The sequence below is a fragment of the Moschus berezovskii genome, chromosome 18, assembly GCF_049115385.1.
Source record: "Moschus berezovskii isolate FMDL1 chromosome 18, NW_MosBer_1.0, whole genome shotgun sequence".
Taxonomy (NCBI): domain Eukaryota; kingdom Metazoa; phylum Chordata; class Mammalia; order Artiodactyla; family Moschidae; genus Moschus; species Moschus berezovskii.
In genome coordinates, this window is record NC_142477.1 from 40322069 (window position 1) to 40349356 (window position 27288).

The 27288-nt window shown below is 45.8% G+C and overlaps 2 protein-coding genes across 4 annotated transcripts in view; both read right to left on the minus strand.

Moving 5' to 3' along the window:
* The window catches only part of LOC129553098 (ubiquitin carboxyl-terminal hydrolase 16-like), a 31627-nt gene extending 27247 nt beyond the window's left edge, over nt 1-4380 (minus strand). Inside the window, 2 exon segments of the mRNA XM_088827582.1 lie at nt 2180-2348; nt 4201-4380. Coding sequence (XP_088683708.1) covers nt 2180-2348; nt 4201-4380 — 349 coding nt within the window.
* GDNF (glial cell derived neurotrophic factor) overlaps nt 1810-27288 on the minus strand; it is a 29151-nt gene continuing 3672 nt past the window's right edge. The window contains exons 1-3 of one of the 3 annotated variants that reach the window (XM_088827659.1): nt 25879-26019; nt 23579-23688; nt 1810-4957 (exon numbers count right to left, since the gene is read on the minus strand). In XM_088827659.1, the coding sequence (XP_088683785.1) occupies nt 4473-4952 (480 nt within the window). In that variant the 5' untranslated portion in view covers nt 4953-4957; nt 23579-23688; nt 25879-26019 and the 3' untranslated portion in view covers nt 1810-4472. Of the gene's footprint in view, nt 4958-23578; nt 23689-25878; nt 26056-27288 lie in introns of those variants that run through there. The other 2 variants (XM_055422157.2, XM_055422156.2) reach the window with 2 other exon arrangements.

Below are 27288 nucleotides of genomic sequence, written 5' to 3' on the forward strand. Positions count from 1 at the left end.
GCTGAACAAGAAACCCACAATGCCCAAATGTCCAGTGTGTGTGTGTGTGTGTGTGTGTGTACATGTGCATATAGGGAGTTCCCCAGCTGTTTCCCCATGTGTTTCTGCCTTTTTCCAAATCTCCAGTCCCCCTCTATGCTCATCCCCATGTTTACAGGAGCAGGCAACATGGCCCAAGGGAGTTTCAAGGGATGGTCAACAGATATTAAGAGAAAGCAAACAAAGCCATAGACATTTTCATGGTCCATCTGGGGAAATCTGCACACTCCCTGCTACTCCTGGGTGGTCACAATGTCGGTTAGTTTAATGAAGGCTCTAATAGGTTCTACATTTCTCTGTCTTTTTAAATTTAGCTTTGGCCCTGCTGGGTCTTCATTGCTGCACAGGCTTTTCTCTAGTTGTGACAAGCAGGGGCTCCTATATAGTTGCGGTGTGTGGGCTTCTCATTGCAGTGGCTTCTCTTAATGTGGAGCTCAGGCTCTAGGGCAGGAAGGCTTCAATAGCTGGATCTTGTGGGCTCTTCTGGGTTTTAGAGCACAGGCTCAATAGCTGGGGTGCATGGCTTAGCTGTCCGGTGGCATGTGGGATCTTCTGGGGCTAGAGATCAACTCTGTGTCTGCTGCGTCAGGTGGATTTTCTGCCACTAAGTCCACTAGTGAATCCCTGCACTTCTCTTTTTAACTCCAAAAAGATGTTATATGACTCAGTGTTTTCCCATCTTATTTGATCAGAGAACCACTCCATTTTTAGGGAATATCTCACCTGGTCTGTCATCCTGGGAACACACTTTGGGGAAATGGTAAAGGGAGAGGAGATAAGCAAGTGTTTGCATTCTTCTCCGAACTTTCGACCAGAATTTAGCTTGGAGAAAGTGCCCTGGCTTAAGCGTTGCCCTGGCGGCAGGACTCCAAGTGCCCAGGGTGGGTACCAGGCACCGTCCCGGCGGGGAGATGGAGGGAGTTTCCGGCGCTGTACTGACTGCGCTCTGCTGGAAAGTCTAGGCTGGTGGCCACTTAGAAGAGTCTTAAGAGCATCAGTTTTGTTTTGGGCTTGAAACGCTGTACAAGGCCACCTTTTAATAGTCACAAGGCCTCGGGTGACACAGCACGGGGTGTGTGTCATCCGAGGAGGAAGCATGCTCTCCTCCCCCAGCCCTGGGCCATGGCATTTCCTCCCTTCGGTGTGTTTTTCTTGCCACGAGAACAACTAAGCCTGGGGCCACCATTTGCACAATTCCCCGGATCCTGCTATGTTGCCGCGGAGAACCCACGTGAACCTCGGGCGTCACCCGGGATTGTGCAAAGCAGTGGCGCCATCCAAGCGCCTGCCTGCCGCAGGGTTTTGCCAGGACACTCCCGTCTATTTCTTAAGCCCTGCCTCAATGTGACCTCTCCTTAGAGCATGCCCGTTATTTTCTATTATGATACCCTGTTTGCATCCTTTATAAATGGTGACTCATATTGACACACACGCCCCCACATACTTTTTTGAATATTTTCTCTCCTCAAATCAAATATCAACTCCACAAGGAGAGAGCAGAGCTCAATCTCTGTTGAGCAGAGATTGTTGTGGCAACTGTTGGATCCTTGGTGCCTTGGACAGTGCCTGGCACAATGTCACACACCAAGTGTCTGTGGAATGAATAAAGAACAACTTTGTAAGTTCTTCCCCACTTGAGTACTGATTGGTGTGGAGAGTTGATGGACAAGGTCACTGACCAACCAGTGGCTGAGTGGTGGTGACAGGGACAGACTTCTAGCCTGAGTCAGCTGTGGTCCCTGGGTCGGTGAGATAGCACAGAAGTAGAGAGACCAATAGAAATGAGTTTTTATTTGTAAAAAGTTACAAAATAATATTGTACAAAAATAAAGTCTGTAGAGAACTTTGGTTGTATAACACAAACGACTGAGACAGATCAGAGAAGTCAGAACTTCCAAAGAAGTGCACTCCTTACCGGATCAGATGGTAATCGCAACAATAAAGAAAAATCACAAACTTTACCCTTTTGTGGCTTTGGCGGAGCGATTTGCTTCAGTGAAAACCTGCTTATGGTGTGTATGGTGTAGGTCTCCTGGGAAGGAGCTGTCAGCATCCGTTGAATCCTACCACCCCTGTGGGCAGAGACTCTCCACAGGGAGCTGGGGCTGAGGCTGACCCCTTGGGACACCGGCCACCAGACCTGCCAGGACTCTCTGAATTGGACAGATGATCTGGGGCTGCATCAAATTGCACTTCATGAACGACCGGTCGGCTCGACCTGTCCCTATTTTGAGCAGGTCACTCCTCAGCAAGTTCCCCCGGCTTGGGCTCCAAGAGAGGGTGAAAGGCAGGCCCTTTTCCCCTGAGTACTGCAAGGGGAGCAGAAAGGACAGAGGGGGCGGAGTGATGGGCAGCTTGGGTCCTTGAGGGTGGGGGTGGGGAAGGGATGTCTGGTAACTGCTGCTTCTTGATTCCTTTGTAAAATTAACATGATTATTTGAGGGAGGCCAGTAGGCTATTTATTTGCCAAATCTGTACCACTTTGGAGCCAACAGCCACTAAGGTAATGATGTAGTGATAATCTCTTTGCTAAAAATCCCTTTTATGAGATACGTCACAAGCTCTTAAAATAGGGCCCAGTGCATTGAGCATGGGCGCAGCGACCAGACAAATCCATGACCTGGTCACTGAGATAGTTTTTCTCGCCCTATGTCCCTGCCCTGTCAAAGGCTTTCTGTGTCCATGGGGTGGGGCAGGTGTGCCGAGGCTGGGCCAGGGCCCGTATTCCACGTCCACCCTTCCAGGCCACCTTCTTCTGAGGAGGAGTCAGGTGTATGGGGGCAGCCCCTGGTGGCTTGCATGGCAACCAGGCTGACCCCACTTCCAGAAGGCCCGCAGCACTCCTTGGCTATGCTGGGCCTAGATGTGCTTCTCAAGAAGGCAGTGGGTGGACAGAAGGATAGGGGAAGAGTCTCCACTATCAGGGCAGAACCCCGGCTACCTGACAGAACTGTTACTTTGAGGTCAACATTGAGTTCAGCACCACCTCCTAAAGGGACTTTAACCTTTGACATATATGGTTATGCGTATCACAGATAGATACATGTGGAAGGGAGGGTGAGATCTTAAACACAGCAGGAAATGGAGCACACGGCCTGTCTGCTGGGACAGGGAACCATGTAGAAATGAGGGGAAATGCCACGGTCTCCACGCGCTGCTCCTGAAAAGGAAGGCCCATCAGAAATGTTCCTTCTGACATGTTCCTCCTCTAAAATATAAAACCAGGTAAGATGTTGAGACCTGGGGGGTAGAGGACGGTGGAATCACACAAGGGCTTTTCTTAAAAAGGTAAAGTAAGTGATTTTTGCCTAGCGAAAATCTTTTTAATACTTTGAAAAGCATGGACCCTTGATCCCAATTAAAATTTCCTTTGCCACCTTCCTTTGCATTTTGCGAGCACATATACTTTGGCACCTTTGAAAAGAAACTTTAATAAATAAGGGAAAAAAGAGAAACTCGTTAGTGAACGGTAATAAATAACAATAACTTAAATCTCAATAAATAGCTTCTCTATATTTCTGTGTCTGAAACAGATGCATTGCATCGAGTAGCTTCTCCGGTCACTCGTGACCACGCATATCGGAGCTGGGGTGTATGTAACATCTGTCTCTCTGTAAACCGACAGCCCAGCAGCCTCCCCGCCCCGGTGCAGCTGGGGGCCTTCCCGCACGCTCTCCTGCAAGAATGCTGCCGAAAAACCACACTGGTTTCCTGTTTCCAAGGGCAGAAAGGAAATACCTTCAGGTTTGGTTTTAGTCATGAGGACAGCCTTTTTGGTTCCTAGCCAACTTCTTCCCACCCCACACACCATGTTCGAAATCAGTCACCCACCGTTCCCCAAAATGCTGGTTGGAGTAAACCTCAAGGCCTGAACCTTCCAAAGCAAAGGTTACTATCTCTCCTGGATCGTTGATTTTTTTTTTTCTCCCCCTCCTTTCCGGGGTATGTCTCCACTGAGTGACAGAAAAATAAACCTTTCTTGCTTTCAGCAGTAAAACGTAATGACAAGGAATGACACCAGGAGGACCGTTTTCCTGGTGTCTCTAGACATGTGAAAGCAAACCATAGGAGATACACTGGTTTGGTTTCAAGTGCATCCGCGACTGCGCCCGTGACCCATGGTGCTGGACTGTATCAGATAAAACGAAGGCAACACCCCACCAGGGCCACCAGCCCTGAGCTTCCGGTGACGCCAGCTGCCGTCCGGGAGAGCGCGGACGGCTGTCTTTCCTCTCTTGTCCAGTTTTCTGTAGCTGGATCTCCCTCCACCAGGCTCCCACAATGGCTGCCTTCCTCCTCCTCTGCCTGCACTTCTGCCTCCTCCGCCTCCTTGGTCCTCATCTTCCACTCTGGGCAAACATTTTCTGGGAACCTTGGTCCCTTTCTTTGCACTGTAGCAGGAATGCAATACACAGCGGTCTCTGGAGCCGGAGTCAGATACATCCACACCTTTTAGCGGAATGCTTTCTTAGAATATGGTAAACCAGGTTATCATCTAAAAAGGACAGGTCGTCATCAAAGGCGATGGGTCTGCAACACGCCTGCCCGACTTTGTCACTCACCAGCCTCCTACTTTTGGATAAGTTTTTTAATATTTTGTCGTACATTGTTTCGGCTGCATCGCAGGAGCCGCTGCAGTACCTGAAAATGAGTTCCTCCTTGGTTTCGTAGCCCAAACCCAAGTCAGTGACGTTTAGATGCACGGCGGTGAGGACGCAGCCCCGATTTCGGCCCCTCTGGCCGCGCCGGCCTTTCCCTCTGGCACTCTCCGGGCTGGCGGCTGCCGTCTGCCGGTGCCGCTCTCTGCGAGGAAGCACGGCCATTTGTTTATCTGGTGACCTTTTCAGTCTTCTAATGGTAGCTTGAATAAAATCCATGACATCATCAAACTGATCAGGGTAGTCCTCCGGCATATTTGCTGTGCAACAAGAAAACAGAAACGGTCACATGACACAAGAGCAATGACCATTTCAAGGAGTCTCTAAGATCAGTCTCTCTGAAAGGCGACCCAGTGTGGTCCCCGCCCCCATGGCGAAACGACCCCTTCAGGGCCCACTGTAAACCCCCAAGGACAAAGGCCAAAAGGCATCCTCCAAGATTCCCAGGAAGGAAATTCAAGGCTAACATGGGCGGGGGATGACACACTTCCTTGTGGAGAACAAATCCTTAGAAATGGAATTTCCACTTGGATGACATCTGCCATTTTTTAACAAGTCTATGTTGAGATGCTGATGGAGGGTCATTTCTTGTTCTAATAATGGTAACCTGCAGTCAGGGTTCTCAAATGTGTGGGTAGGACTGTGCTGGGATACTCGCAGGAAAATACAGAGACCTGGCCCACCCTTAGGGGGAAGTATGGGGAGGAGCCAGGGAACCTGCACCAGTTTAAGGAGCCCTGGGGGAGTTCTGAGGTAGGTGGTCCCTGGACCATACTTTGAGAAACCCTGTCTTAGAAGGTGAAAAGAAAGAAAGGTAAGTCACTCAGTCAAGTCCAACTCTTTGCGACCCCGTGGACTGTAGCCCACCAGGCTCCTCCATCCATGGGATTCTCCAGGCAAGAATACTGGAGTGGGTTGCCATTTCCTTCTCCAGGGGATCTTCCTGACCCAGGGATCGAATCCAGGTCTCCCGCATTGCAGGCAGACGCTTTAACCTCTGAGCCACCAGGGAAGCCCTGTCTTAGAAGGTGAAAGAAGGATTAATCTTGGAAGACACTGCTGCTTTCACCTGGAATGTCAAGTGCTCGTCCCTGAACTCCACCCTGACTTGACACCTCTGGCCTGCTGAGTGGAAGGAGAACCATTTGGATAGATCACATGAAAAAGTCTTGAATTCAACTATATTTTAAAACTTCCTTAAGAAACATTAAGAGACTAAAACCCACTGTTCACTAATAAAGAGACTGATTTACCACTTTCTTGGATTAGCAGGACTTTAAAAATACAAGGTCAGATCATAAGATGATGTTTACATGTATCGCAGCAATACATGGGATGTGATGCTGTCTGTGGACAGCAGCGGTGGGGTCCTGCCTCTGCTGCAGGCCGTCATTACAATTCCCACTGGCTTTGGCTGCAAAGAGGACAGCAGACGTGCACCTTAGGAAGATCACGTGGAGTAATGACTGAGGTGATGCTTCTAGGATGTTGGAGACCTTTGGGCAAATGCATGAATTCAAGGTTTTTTTGGCATTTTCTGCTGTATTTCAAGCATTTGCTTCAGCTGATCAGGTAAGAGAAACTATTTGAACAACTGAATACATTTCTAAAAGAAGAAAGTAATTCAGATGCCCATGTATTAGGTACTAGACCGTTTATGCTCCCCCTCATCCCTTTTTCAGGGCTTCCTTGGTGGCTCAGATGGGAAAGAATCTGCCTGCAATGTGGGAGGTGTGGGTTTGATCCCTGGGTTGGGAAGATCCCTGAAGAAGGAAATGACAACCTACTCCAGTATTCTTGTCTGGGATATTCCATGGACAGAGGAACCTGGTGGGCTGTAGTCCGGGGTCACAAAGAGTCAGACATGATCCCATTTTCAGGTAATTAGGATGTTTAGGGTTATACATATCTTAGAAAAATATACCCCAAAAGAGTTGTTAGCAAGAGTGAACTTTTTTTTTGCCAAGACCATGGTAAAGCAGAGGATTACATTGTACTTAACCCACGTCAAATTGTTTTGTTATCAACGAATTGCTAAAACAGGTATCAGGTATCCTGGTGTGTAAGACATAATCCAACTAAGGCAACTTAACCGTATCTATTCCTCTTTCTTACCTGTCTATACAGATAGATAGCTGATATATAATATTATCTATATTAGGGCAAAATATAGGACATATAGTAATGGAAAGAGTGGGGAGGGTATGGAATTTCATAATTCTAAATCTAAATCTAAAATCTGGCACTGGTGGCTCTGTGCACAGAGGTCTCGAAGCTGCGTCCACTGGTGTTTGGCCAGTTGCTTCTTGCCTGGATAATCACACCAGACCTGAGCCCCTGCATTCCAGCCTTACCCTCCTTCAGTTTGTCTTGCACCTGGCAGCCAGAGCGATGCTCTTGAAACTGTGAATGCAGCTCATGTCCTTCCTCTGCTCCAAGCCTTCCAAAGGCCACACTGGCCTAAGGCCCTCCCTGACCCCCCCCCACACACACACACACACTGCACGGGCCCAGCCCGCTGACCTTGTGTGCGACTTCCCTCCTCCTTGCTGCCTCCCCTCCAGCTCCTCTGGCCTCCTCCCTGTTCCTCAAACACAGGGTTTCTCAACCTCAGCGCTACTGACACTGGGGCTGGCACATCCTTTGTTGTGGGAGCGTTTAAAGCTGTTTAGTTACACCCCTGGCTCCTACCCAGGAGACGCCCGTACTAGCCTCCACCCCCTTCCCAATGGTGACAAATGGAAGTGTCCCCAGATATGACCAGATGTTCCCTGGGGGGAAAAGTGTCATGGCTGAGAACCGCACACATCAGACACAAACAGGCACTTGGCCTTTTGCTGGCTGTTCCCTCTCTATAGAAACGCTGTTCCTGCAGAGAACCAGTGACCCACACTCACATCCCCTTCAAGTCTGCTCAAAAGTCACCACTACCCAGCCCCACCATGACCTCCCTGTTTCAAATTCGGTTCCTCCCAACCCTGAATCCAGATCCTCCTGCCCTTTGCCCCCCAGGGCATAATATTTGACCCCTTCCAACACAGTCGAACTTTTCTCATGGTGACTATTTGTTGTCTGTCTTCTCTGAGCGAATGTCACCTCCAGGAGGCAGGGACCTCTGCTTGGCTTGTTCACCAATGGGTCCTGGGAGCTTACAATAGGATCCGGTCCCTGGAGGCCTGCAATGATGTTTTTTGAATGACTTAGGTCATTTTACGAGGGTAGAGAGTCCTTCATTTCTCAAGGGGACAATTGGGCTTCAGTTCAGCCACACTGTGATGAATTGAAAGGCTCCAAAATACACAGTCTCCATCACATGGGCAGCCCCAGTGCCCAGAAGTGCACAGTCATCTTCCACCTGAGAGCAAGTAACTGTCTCAGAGCTGCCTCCCTTGCCAGCTTCCTCTTCACCTTTACAGTGTCAGCTCTCAAAGCCCACCTCATTCCGAAGATTCTGAAAGGCTCTGGCGTCCTGGGAGCAATGTTTTCTCAAGGAATACTGGGAGAGTGGGAGGGTATTTGAATTAGAAATGTCCTCTGAACCACTTCCTACCTGAGTCCCTTAGGAATGTTCTTTCCTTCCTTCCTTTCCACCTTTCTTTGTTCCTTCCTTCTGCCCTCCCTTTCTCCTTTCCTTTCCTTCTCTTTTCTTAAAACTAAAACAAATAATAATTGTTTCTTGGCTGTGTTGTGGGGCTTACTGGATCTTAGTTCCCAGACCAGGGATTGAACCAAGGCCATGGCAGTGAAAGAACCTAATCACTGGATCACCAGGGAATTCCCTAAAAAATTTTAAAAACTCACTCAATGTTAAAGTCATGAACTACTTATTTTGACAAATGAGTTGCTTCTGCTATTTGTGACTTTTTCTCAATAATAAGATAAAAAGAGGAAATTAGGTGTGCTTGGTTTCAAAAACCTGAACAGAAGCCTGAACTTCTAATTGATAAATTAGTGATTAGTCAAAATAGAAAAAAAAAAAAAAAAAGCCTTCAAGTTTCTGAGACTCTTCATTTTACAAAAGGATTCACATCATGGGGTCCCTGGTTCTTTTAAGAACTCTTGAATAGATCATTAAATTAAGAACCTGGAATCATGGAAGTTAAAACTGATTAAGAATGAACTAAACTGATTAAGAATCAACTGATACAACTGAGCGACTGAACTGAACTGAAAAGATTAATCAGAAATGAGTTCATGTTTGTTGCTCAGTCGTGTCCAACTCCTTGCGACCCCATGGACTGTAGCCTGCCAGGCTCCTCCAGGCAAGGATACTGGAGTGGATTACCATTTCCTTCTCCATGGAATATTCCTGACCCAGGGATCAAACTCAGGTCTCTTGTATTTCAGGCAGACTCTTTACCATCTGAGCCATGAGGGAAGAAGCCCCGATAAATTAGTGATTCAGTTCAGTTCAGTCGCTCAGTCGTGTCCGACTCTCTGCGACCCCATGAATCACAGCACGCCAGGCCTCCCTGTCCATCACCAACTCCCAGAGTTCACCCAAACTCGTGTCCATAGAGTCGGTGATGCCATCCAGCCATCTCATTCTCTGTCGTCCCCTTCTCCTCCCGCCCCCAACCTTTCCCAGCATCAGAGTCTTTTCCAGTGAGTCAACTCGTCACATGAGGTGGCCAAAATATTGCAGTTTCAGCTTTAGCATCAGTCCCTCCAATGAACACCCAGGATTGATCTCCTCCAGAATTAGTGATTAGTCAAAATATTTTAAAAAAGCCTTCAAATTTCTAAAAGACTCTTTTACAAAAGGATTCACATGATGGAGTCCCTGGTTCTGTTTAAGAACACTTGAATAGATCATTAAGTTAAGAACCTGGGAACACGGAAGTTAAAACTGATTCAGTTGATTAAAACTAAGTCAACTAAAGATTAATCAGAAATAAGGATGAAATATTACTGAAAGTTTAACATAAATGGGAAAACATTCGCGTTCAAAAGTTCAGCTTACACTAGTTTAGACTCATTAATTAATATATCATGATAAATTACATTCTTTTGACTCGAGTTATAATGATGATTTGAATCAGCATTTATAATGTTTTTATTAATTGCCCGACATTTTCAAAGTTCCGGAAAAACAGTGTCCTTCCTTTTTATGACATTTCGACTATATGCCTTTGTCCGCTGGCTTTGCTTGCCAGATAAAATATAGAATACCAAGTTAAATTTGAATTTCAGATAACTAGCAAATAAATTTTTAGTATAAGCAATCCTCAGTAATGATTGGGACATACTTATCTTTTACTGTGAGAATGTTTAGTTCCTTTTTCTTTAATTTCTACTTGGCCTTCTGGGGTGATGTGTGTAGCAGTGTGGATGCACTGATCACTTATGCTTTAGGGTGAGGTGGTGAATGGATCATTAAGCTTGAATTAAAATTCTTTCTGACACTGGGGAAGCAGTCAGTCCGTGTTCCCTGCGTTAAACTGGAAGAGAGCAGCTATGAGAACTTCTCCTTCCATGGGACATCTCCCTCACAGCTTGTTGTTAAGGTGGAAATATTTATTTAAGCCTCAAGTTCAGGACATAGGCAATTCTAATTGAACTGAAGGGATTCTGTCCTCCCCATCCTCTTCTCCTTCTTGAAGAATAGAGTAAAAAAATAAATATTTATGCTGAAGGTTGTACATGGATACAAATTTTGGAAACTAGAAAAGGGCAACATGATATTTTCCAAACCACAGAGCAAAGAGGCCTGTCTCTTCCAATGGAAAATTCCTAATCCCAGGCCTTTTGCTGCTAACTGAGTTCATTTCTAGGGAGACCTCCATTTATCAACATGAGGTATTTGTGGGGTGTGTTGGGAGCCATGCACCTCACTGAGCCAATCCTTAGCATCCTGGAGAGGCCCAGTACCCAGCCCAGGCAAGTAAACTCCCCAGCAGGAACCAAGAAGCCCATGGCTGCCGCCATGTTCCTGGAATTCACTGAGCAAAGTGGAAAGAAAGGGGCTTGTGCTTGGATTAGTTCCCCAAATGAAGACTTGATGTCATATCACTTTCTTCATCCTATAAAGGGCTTGGCAGCATGTCAGCTACAGAAATGGCCCTTGTTAGTTAAGAACTTTGACAGTAAAATGCTTGCAAACCACAAAAGAGGAGCATTATTTTAAAAGAACAGGTCAAACACTTGCTCATTTCCCAGACCCACTTGGAGGCTCGATCTTGGAAAACATGGACATCTAAAAGCTAAAGTTTTTGAAAAATCAAAATGCTCAAATGCATTTAAGTCATCCTTTTAGTGTGCAACTAAATATTTTGGCATTATTCTATTTAAAATATTTAAACTTTGATGTGTCCTTCATATAAACAATTTTATTTAAACAAGTGAAACCTTGTACTGGGCCAGACTCTGGGAACAAACCAAACTATTCACTACCCAGACTTCGCCTTGCTCGATTATGGGAAAAAAACAATAATGCTACCCCAGGAACAAAGGCCTGGGATACTGACCATCTTGTAAAGTTAATTGAGTTTTTATAGGAACAATGGTGAGACCTGGGAGTACTCCTTGTAATAGCCAAACTAAAAAGCACATAATTCAAAACATTATCTTGGCTAGGCTGGCATTTAGTGGACAAAGTTTTCTTTTAAATGTTAGATTTCTCTTAAAAAAAGAGTACAGGTTAATGATACTTTAATCTAAGAGGTCATTTTATATTCCTATTGGATGGTCCCTCTCCTCTCCCCAGCTGGGTTTCTAAGTCACTTTTCAGCCTGCCTTCCACCCATGGGCCCCAGAGGGAGCCCACAAGCTCAGGGTTGTGCACAGAGCAGTGAGGATGTGACCCCTTACCTAGAGTGGGAGGGGTCTCTGTGGGGCCCAGAGAAGAGGGGCCTGGACTCTGGTACCCACAGAGGGCCTCTTGTACAGGAGCCGTCTTCCAGGCCAGAGCCAGCCTCAAGGATGCAGGGGTGCTGGAGAGAAGACCCAGATGTTCCTTGTTCTGGGGGTCCTGCCTCTATGCTTCACTGGAAATCACCTAGCTGCTGGGTACTGGATGAGCAAGAGTTAATATGCTGAGGCCCACAGACGTGACCTACGGCCTAAGCCAGGGCCACGCAGGTGAGATGCGCCTCTTCAACCAGCACCCGGGTGCCCTTGCTCCAGGCAGTGCCCAGTTCTGGGTTGGGCTCCACCCTGGATACAAGGCCTAAGAAGCTGTGTCCGGGGGCATTGCGGGGCTGGGCAGCCCACCCTCACATGTGGAGCCACCCCTGAAAGACGGTCCTAAAGTGAAAACCCCCCTGGCAGTGGAGGACATTTACTCTGATATTCATTGCCCACCTGAACCCCAGGTAAAGTACAAACTGCTCTGGAGACCAAGTACATGGAAAAGAGAAGTTCTCTGTGTGTGTGTGTATACACACACACATATATACACGCACGTATGTGCATAAATACATATGCACTTCTGTGTGATTCTGCATGCTGTGCTCTGTTGTGTCTGACTCTGTGCAACCCCGTGGACTGTAGCCTGCCCGGCTTCTCTGTCTATGGAATTCTCCAGGCAAGAATACTGGAGTGGGTTGCCATTTCCTCCTCCAGGGGATCTTCCCAACCCAGGGACTGAACCCGCATCTCCTGTATCTTCTGAAATGGCAGGTGGATTTTTTACCCCTGAGTCATCCGGGAAAGACCAACACATATACACATGCACGTCTGTATGAAAAGATCAGCCTAAGATTTATATAACCTCTCAAGAGAACTCCCAACTAATGTCATTCTTTAGAATGCTATTTTTACTTTTCAATAATGTACAGACATGATTTTCTTTCACTAATATTGAAGGAAGAACTACATGGTAGAGCCTCACCTTCAAAATTCCTCATATTACAAATGGCATCATCCTGTATTATAAGCGATAGCTTCCTTGGTGTACTTAATATTCACAAGAGAAAGGTCCCAACCTGAACTTGAACCCCAATGACATGCCTGCAAGGTTAAAACAGGGGTCGCATGGTATCTGTACTTTACAGAGCAGGAAACTGAGGCTCAGAGAAGGTAAATATCTATCCACCCAAGGTCACATGGCTCATAAAAGTGGACTCAGTCGGTTTGGTTTCAAAGCTCAGACTTGTTTCAGTGCTCCTAGCTGCCTATCTGTTTTTAAGTAAAATTCCACGGTGGTGCAGCTCATCTGCTCTCAGCCTGTGGCAACTTACTCTGGAAGGAGAGCAAGGTATGCTGACTCCACCTGCATGCATTTACCACATTCAGAACAGGAAGTGAGAAACACACTTTCTATTGGAAAGTTCAGCAGGCATGGAGGTGCATTAAGTAAATTCTGAAGTTAGGCTGCCACGGGCCACAGAATACAGTATATTGTCTCCAAAAAGGGAAAAGCATGCGGGTCAGGGGCACCTCTCCCAGCTCCTGGGTCTTGCATGTCACTCCAAGGCAGAACTGGCAGTTTCCCAGTAAAAACCGGAAAACCGGCAGCCAAGGGCGGCGGCAGATTCAGACAGAGAGGCCCTGTCTCCGGAAGCTCCTCAAACTCACACTGGCGCCAAGTGACAAAGTCTCACTGCAGAGCTGGAGAGGACAGAGCCTGGGATTCCATCTGGGGTCAGTCCCTGCTCAGCCTTGCAACCTTGGACTAGGCGATCCTTCTGAGGTCGCCTATCCCTCTGGGGTGGGTGTGGGGGCTCCCCAGTGCTGACACCCTAAGATGTGGACAGTCTCGAGCCTCGGTGGGAAACCCCTGCCCAACACTCATCTCTAGTCACCCCCATCAGGGAGAGGACCACCTCTGCTGATGTCCCAGCACCATTCTTCTCAGCCACCACCATCGTGGCCCCAGGAGACCCCACAGAGGTTCTAGAAACGTTTTTTGTTTGCCTCTTGTCTCAATATCTTGGTTACTTTTGAAATAACCAAGTGCCTCTCGACTCATCAAATCACCTTCCTATGTCGTCTTTAGGAGACGTGAAGGGATGTGTACAGAGGGCCATGTATCTGAGTCTCAAAACATCCAGGTTCTTGTAGGAGGAGGCAGCCTTATATTTCAGTCTCCACCTGGAAAGGTAGAGATGGAGCCTATCATCTCTGAGAGCACAAAGACACCAACAGGCTATACTCCTCCAGCCCTTCTCACCCAAATGGCCAACAAAATCTGTTTTATTTTTCAAAATAAAACATGATCTCAAAATCTGTTTTATTCATTTATGATTTTGCTGCTTCTATCATATGTAGATAATGCTTTGACCAATGTCACACATACTTATGAGCTATACCATGTCTGGACTGTTTATTCTACAATTTAAGAAAACATGCTTAGGTCTTAGAAGTCGGAGGCTAGAATCGTCCATGGCAACTGCTGCCAAATGGATTGTGAGAGCCCCACAGCTTGTCTTGGAAACTGTTGACGCTTGTTTTTAATGTGACCTTCCGTGACCTCTGAAATGTGCAGTGTTGGTCCGGGAGAATGTTCCAGTTCTCCGAAAAATTCAAAGTTCTGTCATCTGCTATTTAAAAGTTTTGATTTTGCCACTCATTTGAAATCATTTTAAAAAAGTGCCCGTGGGTCCCTAAGCACTAGATTGCTGAGGTTATCTTGCACTATGTAATGACTACCCTGGCCTTCCTATTTTGGACAGAGTATTCACCTAGCATTAGATAGGCCACCCTGGTCACTTCAAGAAGGGTCCACAGCATCTATTCTATGAACAGTCACCAGTTGAGGCCATTTACTAAGTCAGTGTGACCACTGCTGGAGCTACTGGTGCGTTCTCTTCATGACCAGTGGTTGGCTGGCAATAAAACATGACATGGGTCTATTTGAAAAGTATTTGTGTTATAAAAACACCAGTGTTTTGTCATTTAAAAAAGTATTTCTGGATCCTCTCAAGGCAGAAGAAAAGACCAACCAGTTCAAAATTCAGAAAAACGATTTGTGAGTATACTGTTAAAGGCCACTTTGCCCAACCAAAATGCCATTTTATTTACTGTCTCCACCTACTTTGACCAACATCACACCCCCTTCTTAGAAATACCATTTCTTGACTATTTATCCTACAATTTAACTAAGGAAACTTAGCATCACTGTAATTGAAATTCCTCCATAAATACAAATAGCCCAAAAACTCGCACTCAGGAAAGATGGACTATATTCATTTTGTTATTCAGACTCCAATTGCTCTGATTTCTACCTATGTGGTCCATGCTCTTCTTATAGTGATGTTAATGATTTTATGGTAATACAGAAATGGCTCCCCGAGGGGAAAAATGTTCATTCTTCTGCTTTTAAGTCAGGAAAACACCCAGTAGGGTGTCCATTTATCAACTAATCCATGAATACCTGGTGTGAGCTGAAAGCACTCCACAGCCAGCTGTAAACAGCTTGCGCTAAGAGTGCACACCAGGGGCCCTGCTATTGTCCTTACAAAACACTTTATGGGGAGGGTGAGAAAGTTACCCAGTGAAACTAAGCGCACACAAAGGGAAAATAATCCCTTCTGTTGCTATCAAAGGTGGGTGGTTTTTCAGGGGAAACCCCAGAGGAACCTGGAAAGCAGAGGAACCTCACCCCCTCCTTCCCCAAAGGCCCTGTCTGCAGTCCGAGAGGCCTGGCAATTACACTGGGGCCTGCATCCAACTTTCCTGGGCCCTTCCCCACAGGGCCAGCTGAGCACTGCTGTTGTTGTTTAGTCGCTCAGTCATGTCCAGCTCTTTGCGACCTTATGGACTGTAGCCCGCCAGGCTCCTCTATCTACGGGATTTTCCAGGCAAGAATACTGGAGTGGGGTGCTATCTCCTTCTCCAGGGGATCTTCCTGACCCAAGGATTGAACCTGGGTCTCCTGCATTGGCAGGAGGATTCTTTATCACTGAGCCACCTGGGAAGCTATTAACTGAGCATTGGGTAGAAGGAACTCGAAGGGCCAGAGAGACCCGGGCAAGAAAAGGAAGGACCAAAAAGCTGAAAGGAGAGTAAAGGGGGTAAAAGGGAAGTGTTCTCTATCATTCTAGCCTGCCTGATGGATTCCTGCCATCAGAGTGAGGAGGGACTCTCTACCCCTCAGTGAATGACTTTACCGGACTCTCAAAGACTCTTCAGGTAATTAGCTAGAAGTATCATTCAAATCAGTCAATCCTAAAGGAAATCAATTCTGAATATTCATTGGAAGGACTGATGCTGAAGCTGAAGCTCCAAGACTTTGGCCACCTGATGAGAAGAGCCGACGCATTGGAAAAGACCCTGATGCTGGGAAACATCGAAGGCAGGAGGAGAAGGGGACGACAGAGGATGAGATGGTTGGATGGCATCACGGACACAATGGATATGAGTTTGAGCAAACTCCAGGAGATAGTGAAGGACAGGGAAGTCTAGCATGCTGCATTCCATGGGGTTGCAAAGAGTCGGACACGGTTTAGCAACTGAACAACAACAATCATTCAAAACCAGCTGCATTCAAAACCTCCACTCCTGACTTTTCTCCTCCCTGACCTTCTGACATAGGAGAGTTACGCAGCAGTGCGGTACACTGGCAGGAAGTGGTCATGTGGTCCCAAGGTAAGTGTTGGGTTAGGCTTTCCCAAGTCCAGTCTGGCTGAGTTGCCTATAACTTTGTGCAGCCCTGACCTCCCCCTAAAATGGGGATCATTACTCGGAATGGGAGAAAAGTTTTTAGCTCAGGGCCTGGAGGCATTTAACAAATGGCCCAAAAAGTAAGTCCTATGGTTTTCATGTCTGATGATGATCCTTCATCAACACTACACTGGAGGAAGCAGCATGAAGATCAACTTGGCTGGCTCATGGACAGAGTACCCTGAAGGGGACGCAGACATTGGCCCCTTGCTCATCCAGTGTGTCCCACAGAGCAGAAGGCCTGGAGGCCCTGGCATGGTGGTCTGTGGGCAGAAGGAGCAGACCCATCTTGGGAGTCTGGGCTGCCTCTTCCCTCTTCCTAGGAATGCCCTCAAATTAACCACACAAACCGCAACTGACTCCATGAACAATATTTTGTGTTCGCCATGGCATTGGTCAGTGTCTTCAGACTGTGGCATGTATCCCTCAGGAGGGCAGTATGTGAGGACTTTCTAGAGTCTACGGGGAGTTTTAGAAGAATCCATGTCCAGATCCTCAACTTCCACATGTGCTGTATTCTAAGACCGGTCCACAGACAAATACTCCTGCAGCCAGTTTTACGATCACCCTTGGACTTCCTCAGACAGACGCACTTCTTGCCCATCTTGTTTTACTGCAAGGCACTGTCTGGATACCTGTAAGGACAGTCCGGGTGTGCAAGGCTCCTTGGGCTAAACTGGTGCTGGTGACTCATGATGTGAAGACATGTCATCATGAACTCAGTGTTCCAAAGATGTGAACCTGAATCTAACCAAGTGCAAACAATCCCACAATTGCAACCCGAGGGGCTGTCTGCAGAACCACAGGCAAGACAGCCTGGACTTCTCAAAATGTTGTAGGGGGAGAAAAGGGTTGGGAGCTAATTCCAGATTAAAGGAGAATAAACAGACACAACAATCGAATGCAATTTGTGACCCCTGATTAAGGAGAAAAACTATGAAGGACATGCTTGCCAAATGGGGAGATGTGATTATGGACTATCTATTGGATAACAGTATTATACAAATGTTAAGTTTCCTGAGACTGATAACTGAATTGTGGTTACATAAAGTAATGTCCTTGCTCCTAGAAGGTCCTAAACTATTTATTGTTAGGTTTGAAAGTAGTTCTCAAATGGTTTAGAAAAAAAAAAATGAAGCAAAATGCTAACAAGAAGTCCATCTTGGTGAAAAAGACCCGTGGGTTTTCATTGTACTATGAATGTTTTACTGAGGAAAAGTCCCATATGAATAAATCAAGAAATATCAAACTGGGTGATTCCATATTTCATTCTGGCCAGGCAGTCATGGCAAGGCATGATCTGCTTGTTGGTCCATCCACCCATCCATCTATTCATCTTATAGTTAGGATCCAAAAGGGTAGTGGCTGCCATAGATTCAGACTAATATGTGTATTTGAAATGAAAATGAAGTTGGACCTTCTCTGACGAAAAAAAATCAATGTATTTGAGCTGATACATTTGGATAATTTCCCACAAATTGAATAAGCTAAATTTGCAGCTCCAAAGTTTTGCCAAAAATATTAAAGCACATATCTAGCTGCCAAATGGGCTGGAAATTACTTCTGCTACAACTATTTAAACTTGTTGGAAAATTACAGATGTTACCTTAGGAGTGTGTGCAAGTTTTTCGACATAATTTTGTAGGTTTGCAAGAAAAAAAGTTTTAAGACTTTCAAAACTAGGCCTTCCAACTCAGTTATCCTATAAAATCATTAAAAAGTGGGTTTTATCTCTACTGATTCTCAGTAGAGACCTAAGATCCGCTTATACAAACCCACTCCTGTTCCCATAGAAGTGACTCTTCTGGCATGTGCGCTGTTGCCCTTGGCTTCCCATGTGTACACTCCCTTCCCTGGGCAGAACAGAAGCCATCTGAGAACAAGTACTCTCCGGAAGGCCTCAAGTATTCGAGGAGACCTCACTTTGTCCCAAAGAGTTAGGGAGCCTTCCCTCATTGCAAAAAGCATCAATAGTTTAGGAGTGTAGGAAGAAATGCATGTTTCTCTTCCTAAAATGTCCTGATTTGGATTCTGAAGTACCATGAAGAAAATAACCCTAGGTCCACTCTGGCCCAAACAGAGATCAAAGAAAGGGCCTGGAAGAAATATAATGTTCCTTGCTTCAGCTAACTGATTTTCCTAGAAATACATGTTTCAGATAGTGAATGTATTTTTTAGCAAGTCAAGATTTGTGCTTTCTTAATCTACTAATATGAGAGTGCAGTCTGTATTAAGCCAAAATCACTGGTTTGGGGACTAGAAGTTTGAGGTTTGAATTCTGGCTTCATCACTTACTAAATCTGTGACCCGGAGAAAATCTCTAGGTCTGTACAATAGGGATACATAACATCTCTTACCCAGTAGAGCTCAAACTTACTCGATTTTAGGACAATACATGAAATCTATTTAAAAAATAACAAATGCTGGAGAGGGTGTGGAGAAAAGAGAACCCTCCTGCACAGTTGGTAAAGGAATGTAAATTGGTACAGCCACTGTGGAAAAGAATATGGAGTTTCCTCAAAAAACTAAAACCTGAGTTGCTATATGATCCAGCAATCTCACTACTCGGTATGTATCTGGACAAAACTGTAATTCAAAAAGATACATGCATCCCTATTTTCATAGCAGCACTATTCACAATAGCTAAGATATGGAAACAACCTAAATGTCCATCGACAGATGAATGGGTAAAGAAGACGTGTGTCACACACACACACACACACACACACACACACACTCACAGGAATACTACTCAGCCATAAAAAAGAAAGGAATAATGCCATTTGCATCAACATGGCTAGACCTAGAGATAATCATACTAAGTGAAGTACGTCAGAAAGACAAAGACGTAACTATGATATCACTTATATGTGGAATCTAAAATATGACACAAATGAACTCATCTATGAAACAGAAACAGACTCACAGATGGAGAGAACAGACTTGTAGTTACCAGGGCGGAGGGGTGTTGGGGAAAGATGGGCTAGGAATTTGGGGTTAGCAGATGCAAACTATTATACACAGAATGGATAAACAACAAAGTCCTACTCTGTAGTACAGGGAATTATATTTAATATCCTGTGATAAACCATAAGGGGAAAGAATACAAAAAAAGAATACATAGATGCATGTATAATTGAATCACTTTGTTGTACAGCAGAAATTAACACAACATGATAAATCAACTATACTCAATAAATTAAAAACCCCTATTTGTTAAAAATTGGGTTACTACGTGAAAAGCAAAGAGGTGTAATGATACTAACTTTATTTTTTGTTTTTTTTTATTTTTAATTGTAGTTGATAAATATATTCTTTATATATCTACTCTTCTTCAGGTTTTCATTATAAGCTATTATAGGATATTGAATATAGTTCTTTGTGTTATACAGTAGGTCCTTGTTGGTTATCTATTTTATATATAGTAGTGTGTATCTGTCAGTACCAAACTCCTAGTTTACCCCCTCCCACCTTTCCCTTTTGGTAACCATAAGTTTGTTTTCTAAGTCTGTAAGTCTATTTCTGTTTTGTAAATAAGTTCATTTGTGTGATCCTAACTTTAAGTTTTTATTTGTAGCTTTTCACTTGTTAACAGGTTGATTCAATTATGCCCATGCCCAGACACTTTTTAAAAATAAGGGCACACTTTAAAATGAAAAATATGCCTATGCTATAGACTCATGAAGCCTGGGGTTTGAGTAATTTTTGCAGCAAGAAGGCTTAGCAGTGAGATCCCACTTGCTGCCACCTGCCAGCTTGAGATACCCCAGTAGCACCCCGTTGCCATCAGAAACAGAGCAAGCACCTTCTTTTCCTGGATTTTACAGCATCTCATAATCTGGATATCACCTACAGAGATAGCCTAAATTTCACACCACTTCCCGCCACCTGTTCTCAGTACTTGGCGACTGGTCTGGCCTCCTCCTTGTATCCACCACCTGCCCCTTCCCCATATCGTCATCACAAACTTGCTTATGCTTCTCCTTGGTCTGGAATGTGCCCTTTTTCCTTTTCCTTCCTTTCCTAATACACATCTTTCAAGTGCTAGCTCAAATCCTCCCTCTCCCCCAAATTGTTTCCTGCTATGAACTCCAAATCCTAGTGACTTCATTGCTAGGAATTCTTACCATAACCACAGCTAATGCACACGCCTCGGTAGACATAGCTATCTGTTGGACTGACAGTCCGCCCACCCACCCACCCACCCATCTGCCTATCCATAGTTTACATCTAGATCATAAGCTATTTAAGTTCACAATTTTGCCTTTTAGATGCCCACACAGCACCTAGAGCATGAAAGATATTTAATACTTGCTTCCTGATTGAGCTCAAGTGTTTAAAGAATACGTTTTAATTGAATAAAGAGGCTGTGGACCATTAAGTGCTAAATAAACCAAGATAAAAGGGACATTTGGAAGGGAAAATGCTAGAGAGCTTTTATTTTTCTATCAGTGAAAGGAGAATCTTCTGAGAATAATTCTTTGGCTGTTGGATCAGCCTGAGGTCTTAAGACTGGCCAATTCATATTAAGCCTGAAATAGATTTCTCTAAACAGCAACAGTTTGAAATAGGTCTTCAGACTGAGGCCAGAACGAGATGTTGGTCTCAGATCTTGAGTGAGGAATCAGTGTCTCCTAAAAGCCTGATGTGGGATTTCTTGATTCCAAGCACCTCATCCCAAATGGCAGAGCCCCCTTCCAACTTAGGGACTTTATTACAGTATTGTCTGTTCATATAGTCCCTAAAATAATAATAATAAAAGATCGACAGTGCTTATTTATTCTGAACTCTATATCCCACAACATTAGATTTGAAAGCCTAACATTTAACTACCTTGTTGCATTAGAAGGTTTCTTAGCTGGATAACAACAGGCTGTAAGTTTACTAAATTCACTAACAGTCTTCTGCTGGGTTTATGAAACAGCTTGAATTAAATATCCAGGTGGGATCACTTAAAACAGAAATGCTCTATCTCAGGACAGGGAGCCTCCAGCTCACAGCCTGCTTGATCTTTTACATGTAAGGATCTTATGGTGTCCTGGCTCCCTTCTCCCCATAGGGGACGAGGGTCTCCCTAACATGACCATGGGAATCTGGTGGGAAAAATTCCGTAGGAACTATGTGGGCTCAGCAAATGGGGAAGGGAAGGAGCTGTGCAAACCTGGGAAGAGCCAGGGGGAGCTGACCCAGGGGCAGAATCCCACGCAAGGCTGGCCCAACTTTCTGACTGTGGGGCCCAAAATAGCCTCCCCGCAAGGCCTGCATTTCTTCCACTCTCTGTACTTTGTTGGGCTGCTTGAAATTCCACCATTTAGAGCAATGTCTTGGCAGAGGCCGAACTGAAAGCCTGGGACAGGAGAAAAGGCACTCGCTGGGTGCGTGTTGGGAGGAGCAGCATGGCAAGTATGATGCTTATTTATGGGGCACGGGCTTCACAATGCATTGCCTCATGTAACTCTGTTCACAGCAGCCCCGGGAGGCAGGATGAATAGTGTTCCTATTTCACAGATGAGGAAACTGAAGTTTGAGAGCTGTTAAGTAACAGTTAGTTAAGTGACTAGGCTGACGGAACTGAATGTGTGATCTTGAGCTCTTGCTTGTTGAAACTCCATGATTTCTTGCTCTGTGCCCTCCTTCTGCAGATTATGGGAAATGACAACCTGGGAACAGACTCCAGCTTCATAATATTGTGAATCATATCTCAATTTGATCAAGGTTGCATAGATTTTTGTGAGCTAGTCTGAGAACTTGATGGCTTGATTTGCAAGATCGTTTCTCTAGGAAATTTTGTGACTTGCTACCAAACCGGTAGAATGGAACCCCATTATATTACAATGCATTGTGGATTACTTGCAATTATAATTTAGCAATGCTCAGTGTTTCTTCTAGTTGTTTTCTGGTCACACAAAAAGGCCACCTTTTCTGACCAAGGTTTAGTTTTAGTTTACAATGTCACAATTGCACCACACCCTGTACCTTTATTAGTACATTTTGTGAGGACAGGGGCTTTTGTCTGTGTACCAAGGAGTCCCTAACCCCTAGGACAGTGCCTGGCACACACAGGCACACATTAATTACTTGTTGACTGAATATGTGCCTTTAGATCACAAAGTTTTAAAAAGCACATGCATTTTATGCTTTATGAAACACATTTAGTGTTATCATACACAGCTGAGATCTGGTCTATGACTATGATTAACAAACCTTTATTTTTTATTTTTAGGTAATTAATTTATTTTTTATTGGAGGCAAATTATTTTACAATATTATATTGGTTGGTTTTGCCATACATTGATATGAATTTGCCCCGGGTTTACATAAGTTCCCCCTCCTGAACCGTCCTCCCATAACAAACCTTTAAAAACTTCAAGCAACCCTGTGCAACACAGTTTTGTTCATTAGTTGAAAACTTTCCTCCCATATAAAGTGTTTTCTCCTAGGTAGCAAGACTGAACGCTCTGCAATTCAGTGGTTTAGAGAAACTCGGGTTCTGGCTTCAGCAATCTTCCTCCTGCCATAGTGGAACCCTGGCACTTTAGAAGAACTGCTTTATATCTTTAGGCCTGGGAATTTTAGGGGCTACCTTTCAGCTCTAAAATGCTATGACACTGTGCACAAGACCTTCTAGTTTCACCTTTTACATGCCTCAGGCCTGCTCTAATCACATGTTAGTGAAGACACAGGTAAAAAGCACAATGATAAAATAAAAACAAAGATGGTGAAACGGAAAAGTCTTGGATGACCCAAAAGGAAAACCACAAGTCTTTAAGTTTAGACAAGTTTGAAGCTGCTACAAGAAGCAGCCACAGCCCATGAACTTTATCATCAACCTCTGTGCAGACAAGTGAGCCAGTTACGAATTCTACTTGGTTAGCTCAACACGTGACAATGGTAGGAACAAGATTCTGGCTGCTTCACGTACATCAGAACCAGCAGAATACATGCAATCTCAAGGGTGAATGTGTAGACAGGGTACAGTCCAGCCCCCTTTGAACAGTACAGAATGACTGACTTAGGTAGCACAAAAGAGCCTTTGCTCACTCACTAAGGTCCAAGCATTCCAAGAAGAGGGATCAGTATTTATGGCACTTTGTATTTTCAAATGACGAGTGACTTAATGTTTTCTGCATAAGCCTGAACTGCACGGTGTGCAGTGCAGGATATAAATGTCAGCACTGTGACAGGGGCATGTTGACACTGGTTGAGTGTTCAAAGTCTGCACATTGTCTTTATCCTGCCTTCCCCGCACTGACAACTTGCTACCGAATTGAACATACCTGGAAAGAAGTCAATTTGGCTTAGAATGCAGCTCACTTTCTCTTTGGGAACATTTCTCTTTCAAGGATCTATTGGGTCTTCCCATAGATAAAACAGAATCGGGTGTGCTCTGCTGGTTCAAATGTAAATACAGTAGTCAGAATCTTGTCCATCGATACTACTGATACTACTGATGACTTAGTATCAGTTTTGGAAAAAACCTCCCTTCCCCCACAACTCCCCCCACCCCAGTCAATAAGATTAATGTTACCTTACTTGCTTTGTGACTGGCTGGACCTTACATGAGGCACAGATTTTCTTAGGGTATTATCAAGGCATAGGGATTCACCTGACTGTACGTTAGACTCACCTGGGGAACACAAAAATCTCTAGTTGCCCAGGCCACACCCCAAGCCAATTAGATCAGAATCTCTCTGGGTGAGGCCCAGCACCAGTAGTCACTAGAGCTCACCAGGTGAGTCCAGTAAGCAGGGGTCTCATGAGTCTCTTCCCAAAGGAAGGTTAGGGTGGAGCGTGAAGGTTGGGGTGGGCCAAATCTCAGTCATCGGCATTTTGGACTGGAAAGGCCTTCCTTTACTGTACAGTTGTAAACTGTTCATTGAGTTTGGCAGTAAGTAATTTGTCCGAGGTGACAAAATTAGCCAAAAGCAGAGCCAAAAACAGGAGCCAGCATTAAATAAGCCTAGGTAGACAGGATACTAATATGCTTATTAAATTTCCATGAACTAATCAGCTTCATAATCAGGCACGGTCATTTTTCCTCCAGAGTGCCTTGCTGAGAAAACTATTACCTTTCACTGGGCTCCTGTTCCTCTGACCTAGGCTGTTTGAATGAATGAAAAGTCATTTAGCCTTCATGGGTACTGTTCTGAAGACTATGGCACTAAAGCACATTTTAAGTTTCTACTGGAGAAACATTATATACACTAGGATAGAAATTTGTGGTTGAAACCAAAATCTTTAAAAATAGGTTTATACAACTGACTGACATACACTCTTGGAACAGTTACTTCAATTTCAAGGGACTGTGTTTTCTAACCCTAAGTCACTCTTGAAGACTTAATTTGTCTTAGAAAAATGCACTTTTTCTTGGGACTTCAGGAAGAAGATGCTTTTATTGTTGTAATCAAGCATAAGATAAGCACATCACATTTCCTGGGCTACTTTTAGCCCAAGGCCACAGGTTTTGAGGGACACCAGCATACAGCTTGGAGAAGGAAATGGCAACCCACTCCAGTGTTCTTGCCTGGAGAATCCCAGGGACAGAGGAGCCTGGTGGGCTTCCGTCTATGGGGTCAAACAGAGTCGGAAACGACTGAAGTGACTTAGCAGCAGCATACAGCTGACTTTTGGAACCCTTTCAGTGGTGCCTATGATCACAATAATTTTCAAATGCAGAATAGGGCAATATAAATGGGGAGTAGCCAGCATGGTTATGGCTATGGTCTACTGTTTCTTTAGTTTGGGGTTGTGCAAATTTTCTATTCCTCCCAGTAATCTCTAACTTGTGATGAAGCATATTCTGCTTTATGCAATAGATAAACTTCTCAAGAGCACAGGGTAAATTATATCAAATCATAGTTGACATGCCCTGATAAACCGCTAATACATTTTTGAGAGGCAAATCACAGATTTATTTTCTAACGTGAATAATCTGGTCTTAAGAGTTAACATTGTCATGTGTGGAGTGAACTATAGTTTTTTGTTTTCTCCCCCTAGCCCCAGCCCAGCACTATTTATCATTTTCTTTCTAGAACCGGAACTTTTCTGAACAGACTTGACACTGCCCAGATGCTTGTTCTGGAAATCAAGGCCTTTCTGCCTTTTCTCTGACTCTGGCATGGTTTTGTGAAACCTCAGCCTCTTCCCTTGCAAGGGCAGTTTAGGATGGAAAGGCAATTGTTCTCAGAATTCAGCACAGCCAGGCACACCCAAACAGAGATAGAGGGCTTTGGAACAAAACACGGTGTGTGTGTGTGAGTGTGAGATGGGGAGGCAGAGAAAAGAGAACAGCTGCGTGTTTTCCTGTGGTGGTGGCAGTGGTGGGGAAAACAGCTGTTGATCGGAATCTAAATGAGCAGCAGAAAAATGTGTTACCCTCTGTGTTGGGCAAAGCCAGCACGTGCCATACACAGACTAGGTGCTGCAGCCTTGGGACACCAGTTGGTGGCGGCGCACCGGGAGGGGGCTTCGGCGCCTGCGCGGCTCTTCCCTGGGAGGCCACTGCGGTCGGGGCTGACTTGGGGGTGCGTGCGGGCGGCGGGTGGGGTGACCCCTGCGGGGAGGGAACGGTTCTTACAGTCACTGCTCAGCGCGAAGGGCGCGCGGCGGCGGCCGAGGGAGCGGTCTTCGGCGGGCGCCTCGGGAGGCCTCTTACCGGCGGGCAGCGGGAAGGCGGACGCGGTGTGGAGCAGCACCAGGCAGACAGCCACGACATCCCATAACTTCATCTTAGAGTCCCGTCCGGCCGCGGCACCTGTGCGGGCGGGCGGGCGGGGCGCAGAACCGGGGAGAGCATGTTAGGCCTGGATGCTGGGGCCCGCGCGGGTCCCCGGGGCTCCCCTCCAGACTTGGCACCGCCCTCCTTCCGGACCGCTGCGGCCGGGCGCTACCCCGGGCACCCCCACCCTTCTTTCCTTCCCTGTCCCCGCTCCGGGATGCGCCTCTCCGGCTTCCAACAGACAACTGCCTTTTTCTTCCGCCATGGGATCCCAGGATTTCGGGGCAGGGCTGCTTCTCCCCGCCAGTACCAATACGAAGACAGCATTACTGGCGCGCAACCCCATCCCCATTCTGGGGGGCGACTGGGCAACCCTCATCCTGTGCTCCCGCCCCGTCCAGCAGCTCCCACAGACCCCCCCGGAGAACGAGCCCTGAACCCAAGCAAGAAACCAGCCCGCCCGGGGTCCTGATCCTGTCCTCAGCTAGGCGGGGGCAGGCTCAGTGGCACCACGAACCCCGCCCAAGCTTCATTCCTGCCATTTCAATTAGTGTTTTGTCGTCGGAACAAGAAGCCAGTGGGGACTTAAAAGACTTTGAGGCTGTCCAGGAATATCTGTGTTAAGCTCCTGAACTTTCCAAAGTTTCAACTCGGTTTAAAATACTACTTCCACTTCTTAAGGTTATGAAATTAACATATGAAAAGGCCTAACCACGCATAACATAAGCGTTCAATAAATGCTTTAGCGTTACAGTTAGGGAGGGAGTGCCTCAGTCTTGAAAATGTTCGTGGTGTACTCGAATACCCTCTTTATTTTTGCATTTTTGCAAGATTCTGGCCTTAAATCCTTTCCCCTCGCAGAGGGGTTTCGAGCTCCCCACGCCGGGTCACAGTCCCTCCTGGACGATCGTACACTGTCGGGGACGCTACGCACGAGCGCGGGCACCAGGTCTAGACCGGGAAAGGGAGCACGGTGGGGGCTCAGCTCCTCTTAGGGGGCTCCGTTTGGCTTCTCAATCCTCGCACCCCTAGAAAGGAGGGTCACGCAGTTGAGGGCGGGTGAGGAAAAGGGTACCATCAACTCAGGGCCCAACTCCACGCAATAAGGAAGCGGCGAGGGGCGGGGGGAGGCCCGGGCACCTTGAGGTGCCTCCCCAATGCCAGCGTTCTAATTTCCAAGGGCATTCTAAAGTGGAAATTACGAGATTCATGCAGTTGATTATCCCCGTTCCTCCAAGTAAAAGGGATTCTTAGGAAAAGCTCCTTGAA